General features: G+C 40.3%; 1 protein-coding gene across 1 annotated transcript in view; it reads left to right on the top strand.

Moving 5' to 3' along the window:
* ZNHIT6 (zinc finger HIT-type containing 6) overlaps positions 1-11,661 on the top strand; it is a 30,524-nt gene extending 18,863 nt beyond the window's left edge. Inside the window, exons 10-11 of the mRNA XM_059854092.1 lie at positions 7,149-7,273; positions 11,501-11,661. Of these exons, the coding sequence (XP_059710075.1) occupies positions 7,149-7,273; positions 11,501-11,586 (211 nt within the window). The 3' untranslated portion in view covers positions 11,587-11,661. The remainder of the gene's footprint in view (positions 1-7,148; positions 7,274-11,500) is intronic.
* Positions 11,662-21,021: the final 9,360 nt, after the last annotated feature.

Here is a 21,021-nt window from a genome sequence, read left to right as displayed (position 1 = left end):
GGGACCAGGAGCATGGAAAGGCTGAAAAGACTTCTAGAAGCAAAGATGCAAACTCTGCCCTGGACAATTGAAGTGATAGGCTGAACTTGGAATCTGCAATGCTGTGAAAACATGGCAGCATAGCCATCAGTGTTTTTAAAGAGACAGAGGAGAGGACAACTTCTTCATGTTCTTGTCAGGAAGGAGAAAACCTGTCATTTCCTCCTGATCCTGCCAAAGGGGAATCCCTCTGTTTTTTAACTCTCTTTTGACGGAAGTGAGCTTGGGCTGATTGTTTCAACATTGCCAAGTAGGGAATTGACCTTCCTGCTTGTTTCCCAAGAGAGTAATTTGTTTTCTTTACTTCATAGCTTTTCCTTTTCATTGTAATGCATTGGTAACCTGTTACCTTAATGGAATGTTTGTGATACTGTGATTCCCATGAAAATAAGTATAAAATTTGTGAATATGTTTCCACCATTCAATAGACTGTCTCCATATGAGCTAAATTTGGAAGTTAATACTTGTTATTTAGGGATTCAAAATTAGAGAAGAATCAATTCTTCCTGAAGTGGAGGTTCATGAGATTAACCCAAGCATAATAGCAAAAGTATTTCCAATTTACAGTGACTGATTTCTCATCAGTTTTGTATTTGTTTATTTTAGCAGTGTACTGCCTGCTTGCGTTAATTTGTCAAATGAGATTTGATGTATTAGTTTTCTGAACTTCATGTATGAAGTGTTTTTCATTTCATCTCTTGATACTCCTTGGTAGCCCATGTACCTCTAAAATGATTTATGTTTAGGTTTCATGGGGCTGTGTATCAGTATGCTGTCACTAAAGTAGATCTACCACACTGGCTTTTTCCCCGTGACCATGCCAGTATTGTATTAGTGATAGAAGATTCATATTTTGACTTCTCTGCATTTTTGGGGAACCATGCATAGCTTTTACTCATACTAAATATGCCACTGATACCTTTTCAGTTTTTGAAACTTAAAGTATTCATCTGCAGTAGCCAACTCACTGTCTTACTAATCAGAACTTTTCCCTTGTGAAATTTCATATTCACAATAAGTCTTCTGGCTAGTGTTAACTCAGGCTGTTTTGTTTTTTTATCTAAGTCATATAGTGGCCTTACATAATTGTGGTTTGCATTTTTTTCATATGTCAGCTCTATAGTTTTTAAAGAGTTGTAAACCTTGAGCTTTTGAGCAGTTTGTGAAGCTGTCTGGCTTCACAAAGTAAGTAAATTCCCATGTGTGCACAGCTATTGCTGTGATGCACTTGAATTATAACATCTTTACTTGCTGCTGGATTTTTGTTCTTTTATTTCAGTATGTCTTATGAGATGGGGAAAGTATTTGCATTCTTGAAATTCAGTATCACTTTATTTCTGTATTCTTTGCACCAAATTCTGCCAAATGCAAGAAACTGACATTTGCTGGTTTCACATTTTCCTTTTGTTTTATTGTACTTTGTTTTATAACTAAAAGATGCAGAATGTTCTGTACTTCAGTTAATCTTTAGATCATTATTGTGATCCTGAATCCTATTACCACATCACTCTTAAAGCTCAGTCCACTAAATTGTTGAAGCAGTTGCCTTATCTGCTTAATGGGTTTTGCCTTCAATTGATATATTTTTCCATTGCTGCCATTAAACAACTTTTCATGTGCTTTTTTTCCTTTGTGCAATTGCCTCATTCTCAAGAGGCTTAAACAAGGACAGCCTTTGTGCATCTATGGTGACATACTTGTACTCTTACTTTGCTTCTCTCTCCATTAACTGCTTTGTATCTTTTGTAGGGTAGAAGTGAACACACCAATGAGGTTTTTTTGACATCTGCTATTGTGTCAAATAATTTAGGTGACAGTTGTTGTTCCTGCTATCTTCACCTGGGTATTACTTTTTTTTCTTGCAGGATGTTTAAACTGGCTGAAATACATTTGTCGTAAGAGGGGGGTTATGTGTTCAGTTTTTCTTTTGCCCATTTTATGCTTGACTTTTCAACAGTTTTTAGATTTCTTAGCCCATGGAAGAGAGGAGACCTTGGATTGTTACAGTTTGTCTTAATATAGTCATTGTTTGAGAATGACCTGTGGCTGAAATACGACAAGGAAAAGGAACAGCTCCGTAGTTGTCTCATTAATTGGCTGTGCCTTTATGTGCTCTGTGAAGATCGGAGATGGTGATGATGTCCAAGATGCTTTCCTGCTATGCTGGCAACTTTTCTTCCTGTATTTTTTAGTTGGTTCCTAGCAGGACTCGTAGTCCAAATGGCTAATAAGAAAACATTTCTTGTCCTAATTTTCTCCTCCCTCCCCCACCTCCGAAAAAGCACGTTTTGATTGAAGTGTTGCTTGAGATAGGGATTTGACTTGAAAAGGGTTTGGCCAGGCATTTGGTCTGTACTGGTACTGATTAAGTTATGCAGGTATCAGTAGTATGGAGGAGAGGTTAATGAAATGGCCTCTGTTGAGGCAAATTATGGAGGTCCTAGACCAGGAAATGTAACCAAGAATGAAAGAAGAAGCTAGCAGGTTTTAAATCCTTCTGTAAACTGTAGTATATTTTTTTCATCTTAAAATATCAACTTGGGCTAGGTTCCTGTTCTCTTTCCTTGAAAGAGTGTTCAGGGAGAATATTCCTTCATATTATTTTGCTGTTAGTAACAGTCAGTTGTAAAGGAAGTATTATGGCAAGTCTTGAGAGGTTTTTTTGTGTTTGTTTCTAAGATCTCTGCTGTTTTGCACATTGAGTTTTCTAATTTTGTCATGTATCTGGACTAATCAAATTCACTGGTTTAGGTTTTTTGAATGTCAGAATTCTAGTGACAAAGTTGAATATAAATACTGTGCATTATTTCAATACATAGTATTTGCTTTCTGCCATACAGTTTTCCTTTCATACCTAATTCAAGGGAGCATTTCCCTACTTCACTGTTCACCAAATCATAACCACACGAAGAGGTTATTCACCACTTAGGAATGAAAGTCCATCTGTTAGTTATTATCTTTGCAGTACTGCAGCACTTCAGACTGAGTGCTTGGGAGAGACTTTAAATGCTGTACCCAGTCTTTGCCCCCTTCTAGGCATATGCAGATACCTAGGAAATGCTACCCTCTTTGGTCTGGTGAAAAAACATCCTGTTTTCTTCCCATACTTTAGTGTAAGCTTGGTTGTGGATTTTTCGGACTGGGCCCAAAATAGATAGTGTGATTTATTGCATCTGAGTTATGCCAAGTAAATACCTCGATGTTTCCACTCAGTTCTAGGAAGAAAAGTCATCTTTGTGTAAAGTATGTGCAAGCAGCTTAGTTGATCACTCTCACAGGGAAATCATGAATGTCATAACACAAATCCACATTTTGGTAATATTTACAATTATTTAGATGGCTAAAACTTGTTTGTTCTCTCTTCAGTGTATAGAAGACCAAACTAAAGAAATAACATGGCGACAATTTATCTTTAATTCCAGATTGCAGATTTTTTTTTTATTATTATTATTAAATAATAAAAAATTCCTGTAGATGACATTCAGGAAAACCTGATCAGCAGGGAATTTCCTGCTGTCTGAATTCATGGAGACAAGTTACGCCACTGCGATTATAGCCACAGGCTCCATTTGAGGGGAACTTGTTGTGATGCAGTGACCTAATGTGGCATTCCTGCCTGTGGGAGACAGATTAGGAGACTGAATTGTTGAATTCCTGGAAGGTGGTGGAATAACTATAGATAGTGAAACTAGCCTTTGCAGAAACTCACAGATGCTAGCAGAAGTGCAGAGACACATTAATTGTAGTATTTTGTGAAAGGTAGAAACTGTTCGTAGAGCACATATAACAGTTTGTATGGGAACTGATGTGGGATTGCTGAATCTTGCTAAATTTTCTCAATTGTCAAAATTTTTGTAGGCTTTTAAGCTGCCTGCTAGCAGGCAAATTCTACTTAATTTTTGTTCTTCAAAAAGCAGTTATTGTTATTTCATTCCAGTTAAAATCAAAAGCGGTTGTCTAAGATCATCTCTTTGTGGTCCTTATAAATGGAGTCATTTCTTATTAAGAAAAAATCCAGGCCTATTTATTGCTTTGCAACATGGGCACAAAGCTTTGCTTGGGGCAAGAAAATAATCAGCAAAGTGTATTTTTTGATAGTGGGTGTTGTTTAGGGAGGCTGAGGGAACATAAGGAAGGGAAAGAGAAAATATGTGGAAAGTAAATACCAGGAAGGAAAGAAAATGGAGAAGGAACATGCAAAGAGAAGTCCTGCTGAATACAGAGATTAGGAAGCCATAGTGCAGACAACTTGCATGAATGGGACAGTGGGAGAAAAGAGAAAGCAGAGGTGGGGTTTAAAAGAAAGATGTGAAGATGGGTGTTAAAGCAATGGTTTTATTGGCATGTTCAGTTAGTTTGGAGCCAGGCTTATCTCAAATCCATCCTGGCATGAAGGGCTGAAGGAGCTCATTAGGATGACAGCCTCAGTTAAGTTGGTTCATGCAGGTGGTCCTGGAGTATGGAAGAGTCCAAGGGAAAGGGTCAACTTACACTGGTTGTTCTCCATTTCACTGGGTTGTCAGTTGAAGTGCACAGTGAAGGATGGGTTTGAAGAAGGTTACAACTCCTTATGGGTTCTTCTCACACAGGCTATGCAATCCCAATGAAACAAAACTAGTGGGTAAAAGTGGTGATAAAAGAATATCTGGTTATATCAGATTGTGATGTTCTCCTTCTCCTGTCTCCTGCTGGTGATGAGACCAATTTGCTGCACATACATGGAAGGGCCTACTATACCAGTGTTGCTCTACATCCTCAGCTCATCCTGGTGAATAATCACTACAGGAAATTACAAGGCTTATAAAAAAGGCTATTTCATTTAATTTTTCTCTAAACAGGTCTAGCCTTTTCATAAGTAAAAATTAGAAGTGTGTATGTGTGTGTGTAGGCTTGTGGTTAAACCCTACAGGGCAGTCTTCTTTTGCCTGTAGAAAGGGCAAAATTTCTATTGTCCACCCTCTGACCCTCTGTGTATGACTTTGTTCTAGCTCTGGGATGAAATTGGGAAGGTTTTTATCATGACCTAGTCTTTCTGAGATAGCCTGAAAAATCAGTCTTGCTCAAGAGCTGTTCTTTAGTAGACTTTGGAATTGATGTGATGAATAATAGTTTTATTTTGAGATCTTTTAAGCGTGCACAGTGAAGGAGGAACCTGACAGGTGGATTAGCAGAAAACCTCAACTTGCACTTGTGTATAAAGTAGAAAAGGTCTTTTTGGCTAATATATACAGTAACAGGCAAGTTTAAATAAGAGAAGCATGAAGGTTCTTTGTTACATTCTTCCTGAAGTTTACAGCCCACATTATGGACTAAAAATGTAGATGTTTTTCCTGTCACTGTCAACCAATAAAATTTACTTTAACAAAAAAAGATAAAGCTCTGACTCAGTGATCTAACACTTCAGTAATTTACTATCATAAAATAGTTTTAAGTACAAATGTTTTATCTTATGCCAAGCTGGACGCTAAAGATGTTTTGTCTAAAATATGAGATAATGGAAAGTGTATTGTGGCATGTGAATTACTTTAGCCTCTTGGTGGTAAATGTTTGCTTAACCAGAAAGGAATGTGTTGAGGTCCTTGCCAAAGGAAAGGTATTGCCATACTTTGCATTTAGAGTGCTGTAAATAAAGCAGTAAATATGTTTCTGTTCATGTATGTTAATCCACAACTTATGAATGCATTCATTCAATAAGACATGTAATGTACTGTTATCCCTTTTCAAGGGTTTCAGTAAGAAGAGGTTGTAATTACTTTGGCTTGAGAGAAACATGAAACCAAATATTTTCATGATGATTTGAAGTTGAATATGAGAGAATTTTTGCTCAAACTAAGTTTCCCTTAAATCCCAGGAACTCAATTCCTGGTTTACCTCCAATATTGATCTTGTATGCTGACTCCCAGTGTAATCACACATTATTGTAAATCATCAAGTATATAATTTTCTTCACCTATCCCTTTGGTTTTGGCAAAAGAAAACAACTGTATAATACATTAATGATCAGAGGAGGTAGAGCAGCTATGGGAAATACCCCACATACTGCCTACAGTATATTTTGGTTTTGAACTTCATTTGCCCTTAGCTGATACATTAGCTTACTGATAATTTAATAATGCTGCATACAGAAAGTTGCATAACTCAGATTGCATCCTTTGGATGCCTCAGTTTCAGTAAGTGAAGGCAACAAGGTCCCTCTTTCAGAAGCCTTTGAAATACTTCCTTTCCTTTCCACAAAATCCCACATCCAGGTTTCTAGTTCAAGAGCTGGGAAAGAGCATTATAGTTTGAGAGAGTAATTGTGGAGAGGATGCTCAGTTTGCTTTTCATTACTGTGGTTTCTTTTGTTATGCACCTGCTTTCACTGTCTGGGCTGAAGAGGAGCCCTTTCCTGGGAAGGGACTGCACATCCAGTCCTGTGCCACTGGAGCACACACACACGTGGGGATTTCTGCAGGGAGCTTCTCACTGATGGTGCTGTGAACAGAGATTTGCTCTGGCATAGCAACTGTTGTACTGTCTTTTAGAAATTATTGCTGTAATGCTCCTGTATCAGAACAAGGATATCTCTCCTACAAAAACAGAGCTCTAAGAGCTCCAGTATACCTGTGCTTTTGTAGTTTTATTTCATCTTCCTAAGGCTTCACTGGTAATTCATAAGCAAACATGATAAATGAGGTACACTACTAATCAGGTAAATTAAACCTGTAGTGTTAAAGCCTATAAGTAAAATATTAAATGTTATTTTTAATTTAGAAACAGGTTTTGATAAATGTATCAAATTTTGATAACCCTATGTCCTTATCTGATTTGCTAAAGATATTCATTTAGGCATAATAAAACATTTCAACCCTTAGAGAAATTTGACTTTCATTCTCCTTTTGTTCTTTATGCTTAGATATAAGGAAGATTTAAAAAAAAAAATGTGATTGGAGAATAAGACTGGTTATGTAATTTGAATTATAAGGTAGTTCTTTTGGACATGGTATCACCTGAAAATCATGTGAAATGCCAGAAAGCCTTTTATTCTTTCCCCCCTGCCACACACAGCAAATGTACATTATGTCCTTGCTAGTATTAAAGTCCTAAGTAAATTTCCTGTTATTTTTAAGATACAATGAACTGGATGCCAACAGAAGCCTTCTAGATAATCTGAAAGGCAAAGTAATAATTGAGTATCCAACATTATTTGTGGTCTTGAAAACACTGAAGAGTGACATGGTGGTCCTCGGCCAAGGTGAGCATATATTTATTTCCTGTTATGTTATACTTGGATATTTTAGTTATATAAACAGTAGTTAAGGATATTGCCAGGAATGAGCAATATGTCTTATATTTCCTTCTGAAGCTTAAAGATGGCTATAGAAAAATCTGTTATAAATGCTCTTGTCTTAAAATTGCTGGCTGATGGCATACATCCATGACCTGTATTGGATGTGCGTTTTTCTGACTTTGTTTACTGGTGCTTTACTGGTGTTTTTATATATATTTTTAGCCACTAAGGTGAAACAACTATTCAGACTTGTGCTAATTTTTTTCATGCAGCAAAGATTGACAGAATTGATTATTTCTGAAGAGTCAGGCTGTCTGGAGAAGATGAATTTTAAATAAACCTGATAATCATGCAAAGGAATCATTCTCCATTATTTTCTAGCATAGCTTCTAACATTGGACAAATAATTCTGAGTTGTGAGGTAGTTATTAGAAATCATAAAGTTGTGAGATAGTTATTAGAAATCATAATGGCAAAGTTGCTTTTTGGGTGGGTTAAAAAGCGCAGTGTTATCTTTTAAAGATTACTTTCTTGAGGGAGAACTTTGATCTTGGAGTTAATTTGGAAGAGAATCCAGATCTAGCAGGAATTTGCTTTTAGTTTTTAAGTTAATTTCCATTTTTCTCCCCTGTATAAAGGCTTCATGTCCCAGCATCTGTTTCTAAAGCTAAAAGATTGCTCAAAGATATTTCAGCTGTTGAAAGAGGGAATCAGTTCTCATCTCCTGGTCCCCCACCTAGTCACCTTAGTTATCATATCCCATAACTTTCTGTGATGGGCCAGCCTCTAATTTTGCAGAAACAGATTTTTGCAGAAAAACTTTGATATATATTTGCAATTAATATTTCCTTGCAGCAGCTCAGCCATGGCTCTATATGTATATAGTGTGACTGATGAAATACAGGACTGAGAATATTGTACCAGTGATACTGGGCCTCCAGGGAGCTGGGCTGTTCTGGCTGAATTACACTGAGTGATCCCCTAAGTGAGAGCAATCTGCACCCAAAGATCTGGCATGCAAAAATTCCTTGTGCTATGCACTGCAGGGGCTTCTGAGAGTGTGAGAGCTCTCCAGGGGATAAGGCAGGGGTCAGGTGTGAGTAACTGTGATACACACCCTGGGAGTGCACATACAGACACTGCAGAACGTGAAGCTGGGTGCTTTTGAGTTCATCCGTTACTTCTTTGTCTAGGAGCCTTGCTTTTCAGGACTCAGCTGGGAATTACAATTGATTGACTCATGTTCTTAATCTGTATAGGGTTGTCATTGTCTCCTGAGCTAATAGGGAGCTTGTCCTTTTAAGGGTGTAGTTTCAAGGAAGTGTTGATTGAACAATGGTATTTTGAGGCCATGCTGCTGCAGCACCTGCCTGACTCTGTAAAAGACAGAAGAGGGGAAGAGAGAGCCAGTAATAGCTGGGAAGTGCCAACAGCTCTGCCACAGGGCAGTGCAAGTGTGTGTCTTGAGGACAGTAACCTTCCTCTGCTGCAGGAATCATTTGATGTGTGGTCATCCCTGCAGGGGTTCTGAGAACACTAACAGCCATTTCAGGTTTTGAGAACCACTGATTCTTGTTGTTGTTTTAACTGTTTCTATAGATTCCATAAAAAAGGATGTAATAGCTCCCTGTTAAGGTGTCTTGGGTATGACATAGCAAAAGTTACAGCTAATGGCAAAAATACTATGATTTTCACAACTTTTATCATAACTTATTGTCATCTTCTTGGTTAAGATACTAATAATCAACTTCCACCTTGAGTTAGGTTGGTAACCTGTGTTCTTGATATTTTTTTGTTCAGAGTAGAAGCATGTGACAGTACTTTCAGATTCTTTGAGGAAAAGCATGTTCACAACATGAATATAAAAGTTGGAGGACATTTTTGTTGCTGTTACTCTGCCTGAAGACAAAGTGCCATTTTAGTTAGTGTGTCAGAATCATTATGCTTTTCTTTTGTATGTCATGTTTACAGAATATAGGAGGAAAAAAACAATTTTCAGTTTGCTTTAGCAGTTGCATTCACAGAGAATTGCTAAGAGTGCAAATCTTATGTTAACCTCCAGACTGTCAAGGGAGAAGCCTGTTGTAATCAGAGAAGTATTTTAGCCCCTTCCCATCTCCCAAGAAGTGACCTTTCTGCTACAGCATCTTCAGTGTTTGTTGCAGTCCAGTTTCTTTGCCATGTATGGCTTTCTGTATCAGTGGCCCTCTCCTTCCAAGCCATCCATGCTGCTGATCCTAGTGCCCCCAGTGCTGCCTTTCCCCTCAGCCTGCTGGCATGCCCAGAGGGACGCTCGTCCTGCTCGGAGCCTGGCGCTGACCTCCCTTTGTGTTCCAGGCAAGCAGCTGCCAGGAGTGGACATGTGGCAGGGTGTCTGCTGAGCGGGGGGGCTCAGGCAGCCATAACCCTGCTGACCCTGTTTGCAAGGGGCCCAGGCTAGAACAAGAAGCAAAGTCTTGGTGGAATTCAATTGCTAAAATACTGCTTCCTTCCTGAGCAATCTCAGATCTACCTCCTTCGCCAGGAACAACGGAATCAAGTTTTTGTGGCCACGGCAACAGGCATGGGGAAACATCACCATTCTCCCTGAGATTCAAATAGTAACCCCCAAGGACTGGGGGATAGCTAGAGGTGTACACCTTCAAAGAGAAACTGCTAGGATTTAATGAGTATGAAGCCTATTTCTCCTATTCTTCTTTTCAGAAATGGCTGAAGTATTTTGGCTGAAACTTTCAACTACATAAGGGAAATAAAGAGTGAGGAAGGAAACTGCCACTGAAAAACATAAACTCAAGAGTTTAATTTTTACATTATAAGTAAACTGCAGACCATTTTATGGTGACATGGACTGGGCAATCTTAATTTATATGCAATGCTATCAGCACCACACAAGTATGCTCTTTTTTAGTGAAGACAGTCTATAATTCCTGTTAAATATTACTGTAACAGAAGTAAAATCTATCTGTCCAGTGTTGCTGTGAGTCAGAAGATTGCCACATTATTTTATGTGATGTTTTGCTGCTTGACTTGCTTGACAGCAAAAACTACAGGTGCTCTGATTTCAGCATACAAGGTCAGTCATGGCTGAAGATAGCAGGGGATTATGGAAGCTTTCACAGGCCTTTCTTTCTGCATTACTCAGTACATATCTGGCATATAAATGTTAATTGATTATACACTAGATTTAATGTAGACAAAATGTGACCTCTGATGTTTCTGGGTGAAATGCTTCTATTTTCTTGAACAAATTCCTTGGAAACTGTACAGGTGCACACTGTGTCCTGTGTATTATCCATGTTTGCCAGCTGTAAAACTTATCTTGACCAGACAGTAGCTATACTTCATCAGCTCCCTTTTGGTAACATTCACTTAATGAAACCTCTGATACTAAATGCTCAAAAGCATCTTTAAATTCATAGATCAAATACTGAAAATAACAATGAGAGCAGAGTGTAAATCAGGGGCCTGCTTTGCCGTAGGTTATTTTTGTGCTGCTTGAGTGTCACCAACCAAGTGGCATTTGATGACATCAGCACAAGGTGACCAGGGTCAGGGCTTGTTAAAGAAGGATCTGTGGGGTGTGAGGCTGAAGACCAGTTTTGGAGATGAGAATTTCACTCTATGATCTCAGCAGAGCACAGTAGCTGTGCCCTAAAGCACAAGTTATTGTGTACCTTGAACTTCACCAGCCTTAGCTTATGGACTTACATAGCTTATCTTTAGGACGCTGGAACATGTGGAATTTAAATTTTCCCTTTCCAATTTCTCTGTAGTTCCTCATCTTAACTGAAATGCTAGGAAAAGTGTAAATTATTTATCATTCATTACAGTAGTGATATTATGTCTGTGACATCCCACAAAATGACATTTAAAACAAGCTAAAAGAATAATTTAAAATTCTCAGTAGATCTAGAGTTTTGTGGGGGATAAATACTCTGCTTTCCTACTTGACTGAAAGACCAAGATTTAAAAGGTAAAAGGAATTCTCAACATTGTCTTGCCCTCTCCTTCAATAATGAGGTCCTATCCAGGACATCCTCTGTCATGAAACTGGTTATGTCTCATGAAATAGCTGTCCTAAAGTAAAGAGTGATTAAAAGGAAAAGAAGACACGAAACTGCTTCTGTTTGATGAGCAAACAACATTGCTGAAACTAACTGCTTGTTTGTTTTTTGTGTTCTATATCCTCAGATGGCAGTGAGCCTGCAGAGAACTCAGACAGTGAAAGCTCATCCCTTTCATCTGTGGAAGAAGGGGAGATTCAGGACAGTTCATGACAGTTCTTTGAGAGAACAGGATGGAATGAGCTTTTATTTTTTTATTATTTAATTAAATTTTTTTGATACAACTAAGTTCCTAGAGGTTTGGCTTAACTTCCTTTTACTAAAGGTAGCACTCTCAAAGTGCTTGACTATTTTTGGATTTAATAATGCATATTTAGGGATGTAAATAAAAAGATGGGTAATTGTGGTTACAGAAGAAAAATAATATTCTAATTTAATTGCAGTCTTTAATTGCACCATTGTTTTTCTTTTTTCCCTAACCAGCTCAGTGCCAAATGTTTGGGTTTAGATAGCTGATCACGTATTTGTATTTATATGTTGATTTGAAGTTTTAATGCTTCAATTTACTGGGAGAAAAGTAGTTATTTCATTAGATCAGTTTCCTTTTACAGTACTTCTGTGTAACACTGAGCTACTGAAAATGGTCTTATGTTACTTTTGATCTTCTCTGGTGACATTTTGGGTGCTTGATGCAATACTTTTTTATGTTCCTTACTTGGTTGCATCTTGTTCCATGTGTTAATGGAGAGGTCACCTGTGTTTTCAGGGTGGCAAGTGTGTTTGGTCTTCCCTCCAGGTCTTCTAAATTAGCATGAGTTTTTATAGCCATAGAAATGGATGCATAGACTGGCACTAATGCAAATAACACTGGACTTCTAAAGAATGCTTGTGTTATGCATCTCATATTCCTAGTACCTACTGCAGTTAGTTATTGTAAATACTCACTGGCATGTCAGCTAAATTTGCCTACCCAAAACCAAATAAATTGTAAAGGAAAAAAAATCCTGTACTGTATTGTCTGCTGACAGCTGTTAACTTCTGAAAAGATTCTTAGATCACAGACCACCTATCCTCTATCCAAATCCCCTGTGCCTGTGGGATGTGTTGGAGGATGAGAACAGCAATGCCACAGTGTTGCAAGCCAGGTGAGCCCCTCTCCCCACTGCAGCAGGGCATTCTCAGGAATCTGCATCAGCCTTTGCATTAGTTTTGCAAAGGTCTGGCCAGGCCAGCATTTGTCTTCAGGACATGTTCACTCTAAACTCTGAGGTTGTTGCTGCCTTAGTTCCCAGACTCTGTCTCCTGCTTGAGACAAGCACCTTAGTGTGTTGGTGGCCTGGGGTGTGTCTAAATTGCCATGAAGGTGCTATTTCAGTTATAAGTCTTCTGCCAGTGCTGATGATGTGGGTAGGAACACACTAGAAAGCAGTGAAGGAACTTCTGGAGGTAACAGGAGGCTTTAGGCTTCTGGGTTCTCAGTCTGGGGTTCAGGGCACCAGGCTGCTGGGTCCTCACCAGTCATGCTGCATGGAGAAGATTTCTGAGATATTCAAAGTTTTAGAAGGGGTTTTTTTTTCCTTTGTGAAGAAGTTTGAGTTAATAAATTGTTTACCATGACAGCTCACTACTGAAGTTTGGCCAGAGTATCAGACCTTTGTAGTCACATACTACTTTTTCTCCCAGTGGTATCATGTGTCCTTTCTCTCCTGTGTTTTGCAACCTCTGGTGAAAGAGGAAAGTTTTTCTTGTCGCCTGGCAGTAGCCACCTGTGCTCTATTTTCTTTCTTGGTCATTGTTGGTCCTCTGCCCACCTCTTGTTTTAGCATTTGTTTTTTTAACCCTTTTTAAAGGACCAGGATTCCTAGCTATAGGTGCTGCTTTCATATTTTTTCAGTTCAGTGAAAGTGAATAAGCTTTTTCTAATCAGTGATTGCTGCACACTGACTTAGTAGCCACAAATTACTGTAGACCAGTCTTGAACTCATTCAGAGTAATACCAGTGAAAGAGCCGAATAGCAAAACTGCCACAGTTCATTTGCCAGGAAATGTTTCATCTGGAGTAAAAGCATGGCACTTTTGCTGGGTGCAGAGCACAGTGAAAATGGGAGTGCTGCAAGTAGTAGTGCTGATCTGCATGTGTGTGTGATTAGTCTTTGGCTGAGGAGCACAGATTTGTGATTTGCATTACTTTCCTGTGCTCTTGGGGGTTTTCGTTAATTATACCAAAGGGTTTGCCTGTGGGGTTTTTTTCTTATATAAATCTACTTTAAGCTTCCTTGTGAGTCAAAGACAACATAATTTATTTCTAAATGAAGATGCTGTTAAATCTGTCCTTTCAATTTACCTTAAAGAAGGCTTTAAAACATTAGTAAGGAGCATTCCTGTGGTGGTTACTAGAAACGAAATTTCCCAGACAAGCTGGGAATAATCTCCCAGAGTTCAGTGAAACTGAGAGTAAAAGGTAGCATTTGCCATTCTTTCCTAGGTTACTACTTAACTATTTTTACAGTTACATTAGTTTGAACAGAGGTGATTGATCAAATACAGACCAAAATGCAATTCAAATATTTTATCCAGTTTTCCTAAACTTTTTCAATTTTTCTTTATAATAAGACATCAAAATTCTTCATATTAGTCATAATTCTTCATAATTATGAGGTTCCTGTTTTAATCAGTTTGTGCACTGTTGTGCTAGGCAGATGTTTTTTAACGCTTTCATAGGCAGTTAAAAAAAGTTCCTAATTTTTTTTTTTTTTTAATTACTTAACCTGGAACAAGCACCTTGTAATAAACAGAAGAGAGAAAAAGCATCTTCTGTATTTTTTAAATTTTTGGTCAAGAACTAGAAATTTAAGACATGGAGCTGAGGCTTCCCAGAAGGCTTCCATTCTGTCCATTTTGAAAACATACTATTGTAGTCCTATTACACACAGATCCCTACAGGACTCTGCCTTGATTCAGAACAGATCATGTCTGTGAATGAGAACTGTGTGATGTTGTTTTAATCTTCGCCATTCAACACCAGCTTGCACTGAGTGCTTGATTTTATGCCTGCTATGCTTACTCATTTATTTTCCTCTATAAACTATTTGTCACAGAAGGAACAAGCTATTTCTGTGTAGTGTTGTTACAGCATTTCTTTTAATGTTTAGACTTTTCAGCATGCTTGAGCTGAAGGACTATCAGCTTACAAAGAGTAAAGGCTCTTGTCTTGAATGAAAACACTACTTAAAAAAATTAAAAGCTTAATGATGTCATCCCTTTCACAAACCTTAAAGGACAAAAATAGAGCATAGCTAAGCACACAGCAATAGCTGGGAGATTGGACTGAGTCAGCCATGGGAGAGAACTTGGTTCTTTTCCTTTTTTGTATAACTTCCTGGGGGTATGAGGCATAATTGAGTTGTCATGGGTAAGCAGCGTTGTACCCCTGTCAGTGTAACAGCTCAGTTTTGAATGAACATATTCGAATTCTAAGTTTTGCTACATTTATCTTGGCATTAGGAATTGTTGATCCATAGAGGAAAAGAGGGTCATGCCACAGAATGTGTGGCTGGCACTGGTCCTTGGAGGCATGCTGAAGCAGTTTTTGTTACTCCAGTCCACAGTGCAGTTTTACTTTGCATTAGAGTAAAACTCAGTGCAGAACGTGCACTCCAGTCTGAAGCAGTACCTGGGTTTCTAAGTTCATGGCAGTGAGGACTGTAAGTCCCAGCTATGTGTTGTGTATCAGCATAGCTGGGATTCAGTCCTTGCCCTGCCAGATACGGCTGTTCTCTGTTGACATCTGTAGGAGCTGAGAATGTATAACACCGTGCAAGAGCAGGCTTTCCAAGTGTAAATATGTAGCCCTGATGATGTAACTTCAGGCCCTGTTTAGTCACAAACATTTCATTCTGCTTGAAGTCCCACACTCTTTTCCTGAAAACATTTATTCTTCTGCCCTCCAAAGGAAAAAATATCTTGAATTGTTGTTTATGTTGTTGCTATGACATTCAGTTAAACTGTATGCAGATGCAAGTTCTGTTAATAAGAGAAAAAGAAATGAACTGTGTACTTCAGTGAACAAAGATTACACTGTGTTTGTATTAAAATGTTGCTATGGTAGTGCATATGGTTTTATTTGCTGGAAATCTGTGGTGAAATGGAAAGAAGTCACATGTATGCAGTACAAGAAATGGCAGCAAAAATAACTCAAAAGAAATACTGAAACTGAAAGGGAAGTTAGAGATGCCATGTAAAACCAGGTAAAAAGAGGGGTGGTTGTTCTGCTGTCTGTCTGTGATTGGATAGCAGAAGTGTGTTCTCATTATGCCCCAGCAGGTCTCAGAGACCCATAGTCCAGTGACTTTGCTCTAGTGATGCTTTAGTAGTGAGAGCTTCTTTCCCTCACTGGTCCTGTGCATTGTAGCTTTTTTGTTGTCGCTTTGGAAGCAAAGTACCCCTGGCCTAGCCTGATTTCACTGCTGCTAGCTTTTCCTGCAGAAAAGCATATTCAGGATATTTTACTACAGTAGAGTTTTTTGGCAGGAAAAATCAGTAGGGTGATAAAATATGAAAAGCCAGTAGAGCTTTGGCTACCTTTGTGGTAAGGGAAAGTCTTTGTGCACTCATGATAGAAATGGTGAAATTAATTCCTTTTTATTTGACTGTCACAGTAGTCCTTGTATTTACCTAAACCATTTGCATGAGACTTCTTTTTCTATCAGCTGCATCAGTACAGCTGTTCTTGTGGTTGCATGGCAAATCAGAATAAGGTCAAAACAATCTGCCAGAGAAGGAAGAATAGAAATGAGAAGGGAGAGGGAGTCTTTATTTAGAGAATAAATGACTGCACTGGGAGCTGGCTGGTTCCTGCACCATTTCAGCTGGTGGAAAAGCAAAACTGTTTTTAAAATTGCATTGCCGCTTTCTTCCCATCATGCCTGTTCCGCCTCAAGGAGAAGGAAGAAACGACTGTGAAAGCTGCTTTTGCCTTTCCATTCCTTGCTTCCAGGTTCTCTACTGGATCCGTATTGTAGCTCCGCAACTTGTCCGTTTTGCCAAGAGTGCCAATAGGAAGTAGAGCTGTGCTAAAGTGAGGTAAACATTAAGTCAGTGGGTGAGGTGTAGATACTAACAAAAAGGAATGGATGCGTGGCATTAGAAGCTTGCCAAGAAGTGCCCATCACTTTCACACAGCCAGCAGGGGCAACCATGTCCTGGGGACATCAGGCAGCTGGGCAAGGGAGGGGATTGTCCTGCCCTGCTCTGCACTGGGGCAGCCTCACCTCCAGTGCTGGGGGCAGTTTTGGATGCCACGATGTAAGAAGGACATTAAACTATCAGAGAGTGTCCAGAGGAGGGCAACAAAGATGGTGAAGGGCCTCGAGGGGAAGCTGTGTGAGGAGCAGCTGAGGGCGCTGGGTCTGTTCAGCCTGCAGGAGACTGAGGGCAGACCTCACTGCAGCCACACCTTCCTCGGGAGGGGAGGAGGAGCAGCAGGCACTGATCTCTGCTCAGTGACCAGTGACAGGACCCGAGGGAATGGCCTGAAGCTGAATCAGGGCAGGTTTAGGTTGGATATCAGGAGAAGTCTTCACCAAGAGGGTGATTGGGCACTGGAACAGCTCCCCAGGGCAGTGGTGATCACACCAGCTTGCTGGAGTTCAAGACGTGTTTGGACGATGCTCTCAGGCACATGGTGTGACTCCTGGGCTTTCGGGCACAGGGCCCAGAGCTGGACTTGATGATCCTGTTGTTTCTCTTCCAGCTTAGCATTACTGTGATTCTGTCATCTAAATTCTCAGTGGTATCTCTTTGTTGACCTTTTTTCCCAGCCTCTACTTTCAGCTGTGCTTGGGCATCCACATTGATTTTAGCAGCATTGTTCCACTACAGCACAAATACCTGCCTGTAGAGAAAAATGCATTTTCCTTTTTCAAGTTCCTAACAGACTGCTGGTTTTACAGCCATGGCTTCTTGATGTCTGATTTTGTCAAGTTCATAGACTAAGTAGGACTTGCTCTCAAACCTGGTTGGTCTGAGATTTTGAAGGAAATGAGTAGTTTCAGAGAAACTGGTGTCTTTGACTTGGCTGGTATACTGGCCTTCTTTTAATCTGACATTCAGTGGTCTCAAAGCACTGCTGGGTTGCTGATTGTTTCTCTCACTTAAATTGAGTCCTTTCATCCTGATTGAAACTGCCATTTGTCAGGAGGTGAAATAGTTAATGTGCATGTCCCAGCTGGATTCCCATCTGAGCAAATGTGTTCACCCCAGCTTTGAATTTCTTCTGACTAGAAAATGAAAACTTATAAAAAATTTTGTAATGTTTTCCTCCTAGATGGTTGTTACATTCCATCCCATAAGTGGTTGTACTTCAAGACAGATGAAGTTGCTTATGTGAATGGTGCCTTGGGGTCTTTCAGGATCTTCTCCAATATAAATTGTGTACATAGAAGTCATAGCTGTGTAGTTTTATGGGGGAACCATAGCATGGTGGATGCCATCTATTCAGTTTCTTGGTGTTTGGTATTTACAGCATGATAGAGAGATGCTTATTATATTATTCTGTTGGTTGGAGGTTTTTTTTTTGCAGGATTTATATTTTCTAGACACCAAATCTCACTGCAGTTTAATGCAGTTTAGTTGTCTGTGCATTGGAGTGTATTTCTAAGTACCTCCAAAGCTACTTTCATGTTACTGCTTTCACTGTGACACCTCCCTGTTTCTGTGTGCTGTTTTAATTGTGGCTGTGTAATATGCAGGAAGAAACTGAAGGTGAAAATGGGGACATGTCTACATGAAAGGAAGTGGCTTGAGGCCGAGCAGCTGGCAAAACTATACAGCTTTCCCTTGCTGTGTGCTGAGCGCTTGGAGCCCTGCATCAAAATAGTTTCACTGATTAAACAAGTGAGCTAAATTGTGCACATGCATTTCTGCAGGATCAGCTCAGAATGGCAAGCATCTGGCAAGAGCAAGCCTCTGGTGTGACACATTTAACTGCTTCTGTGTAGGTAAGTGGGTTTGACTTCCAACCAGGAATGACTGCCCACTGCAAACTTTTCTGTTTCAGTCTTCAAGACGCATGAGGGATTCATGCAGGTTCAGTGGACTGGAAATCCTCCTGCGGCAATCCCACTGATCACAGGGTCACTGCCTGCTCCTGCATAGTCCAGTGGCTGCCCACGAGTAGCAGGGAGATGGGCCTGCTCCAGACAGTGTCAGCTGGAGGGTCAGGCAGCCCAGGGGACTGATCTGCCATGGGCTCTGCAGTAGTTGGTGTGTGGATGAAGAGATTCTCGCAGCCCCACGAGGGTTCAGTGGTAGCTCGGTTGTCCCACTGTCAGTTCGGTATCCGCTTTTCCTCCACCTGCTGCTGCTGCAGAGGAGCGAGCTGGCAGCATCCCACAAGGACTTGGTGTAGTATGGAAGTCTGTCTGTGTGTTCCTGCTTTTGTTTTGTTTCCTGTCATGGAGCACTTATGGAAGCTGAAACTTTGTCTTCAGTAATAGTAGGAAAGGTTTTATGTGTAACCTCGATATTACGGCGCTTACCACCATCAAGGAAATAAGCGTGGGGAGCACAAGGCTGCGCGTTCCTTCGATCCTAAACCTGTAGTGTGAGAAACGCTCCTTGTGGCGGCAGCACCGCGTTCGGCCGAGTGCCCCGTGCCGCTGCGGCGTGACAGTGCCAGCGGCCGGGCAGGGAGCAGCCGACGGACCGGGACACAGGAGAGGGGACAAGCGGAGTGGCTGGAGCAGGGCTGCTGGGGAGGGGACAGTGCTGCAACCTGTGCTGAAGGCTGAAGCGGTGCCGCTCTCCCTCCTGGCGTGTCGGGACTCCCCCGGCTCTGCCGAGCTCCGGGGAACTCCACACGGTGCTGGTGGCTTGACTTTCAGGGTTTGAATTTGCTCCAAATGCACACCTTTTTGTTATGTACATTATTTATCGTGTTCCTAACTCCTCATCTAATATTCCTCTGGAAGCAGGATATTGATATTTTAGCTTTTGACAAGAAATACAATTATAGTTGTGCTCATTATAAACAAACCTGTAAGCTCTGCTGCTTCACTTCATGGAATCTGAGTTTATAATCCTTTATATATCCACACCTACTACTTAGGGTTTGGTTTTTTTTATTCTGCTGGAACAACAGCAGATGTAAAGGTTTCAAAGCAAGTGCAAAGATGACACGCAAAAAAAATGACAGTGATTCATTTTACAGTGTTGTAAAAGTAGTTTTGCCATGTAATTGTGAAATGCAGAATAGAAGAGAGGACTATATGGGATGACCAGTTGGTGTGACAGCCCCACTTTGAAAGACGTGCAAGTCTTTTTAGTGGGATTTATTTTACTCTTTTTATATCAGGATAACTTCACTTAGTATATTTTGTTTATCTGACCTGCCTCTAGAGCTGTTATTCTCCCAACAGCACATGCTTCCAGTGAGCAGGGTACAGAAGCACCCCTTACCATGGAAGAGCCAAAGGGCAGCTTGTAAATGCTGGGGCCTGGCGAGAGCCACATGCAGGCAGGAGTCAGCAGGGCCACTGTTTGTCCATGACGTGTGTGTCACAGCCATGGTCTCTGTGTGCAGCACAGTCACACGTACGTGTGATTTGTGGGGAGATGTGACTTGCGTTGATGTGAAGATGGATGTCATTCAAGTGTGGGTGACGGTGGCCATGGCAGGAATGCCCTGCAGCTGCTGGGTGTCTGGGAGCAGTGGATCCTCTTCCCTGCCCGACAGTAACCCAGTGTGTAAACTTGATGGTTTCCCAGCGAGCAGCTGACGTCGTGAAGGGTTTAGTGCTAGATCTACATAGAAGCCAAACAAAAGTGCTTCCTTGCTCTGCTGTCAACAAATACTGTACAGACAAGTTTAGGTATAGCTGAGACTGGTGGCCAGGTGGTGAATTCCAAAACAGTTCTACTTTTGAATGCCTTCAGGGAGAAAACTTGACTGAGCAGAAAAGAGGGAAGGCTGTAATTTCTCAGATGAAGCATTAGCTGCCAGAGATAAGCTTCTAAGATATTTGGCTATTTATTTTATTGAGATATTTATGTCTAATTAATAAAAAAATTGACCCTTAACCAATTCTGCTTGTAACTAATGACACTGGATGACACCTCCTCACAATTCTAAAACCTCAGAATCAGTCTGTTTTTTATGAGCAGTATCTTTCTTACTAAAGATTGTAGGAGAATATTTTGACAGAGAAATACCCACACAAGGAGAAAAAAATAATACCCTGTTGCAGGTCTCCTGTCAGTCTTAATCTGTAGCACAGCTTTAGGCTAACAAGAAGTGTACAATGTTGGATGCTTTCTCACATCCTGCTCTCGTTAATTTCTTTAAATGTCATTTTTTTACTGCGTGCCAGCGAGCTCCCTTCCTTAGCCAAATGTCATCTGTGACCCACAAGGTAGTAAAGTGTAATTGCATATTTAAAATTGGGAAGGGGAAGTGAGGAAAAGAGTAGCTCCCTTGCTTTCTAGTCCAGTACTACTAGTTTCTACTCTGGGACTAGTACTTGAAATTCCTCACATTCTTCTCTTGTTAACAGTATGTTTACTTTTCATCACTGTGTTATTAGGATTAACAAAAGTCATTGCTTCAAGCTCATTTAATTTGAATTTAGTGAAAGCAAACTACCTCCTGCA

This window comes from Haemorhous mexicanus, chromosome 9, assembly GCF_027477595.1.
Source record: "Haemorhous mexicanus isolate bHaeMex1 chromosome 9, bHaeMex1.pri, whole genome shotgun sequence".
Taxonomy (NCBI): Eukaryota; Metazoa; Chordata; class Aves; order Passeriformes; family Fringillidae; genus Haemorhous; species Haemorhous mexicanus.
Note: the sequence above shows the minus strand (reverse complement) of the source record. Positions and strands in the feature narration are given on the sequence as shown.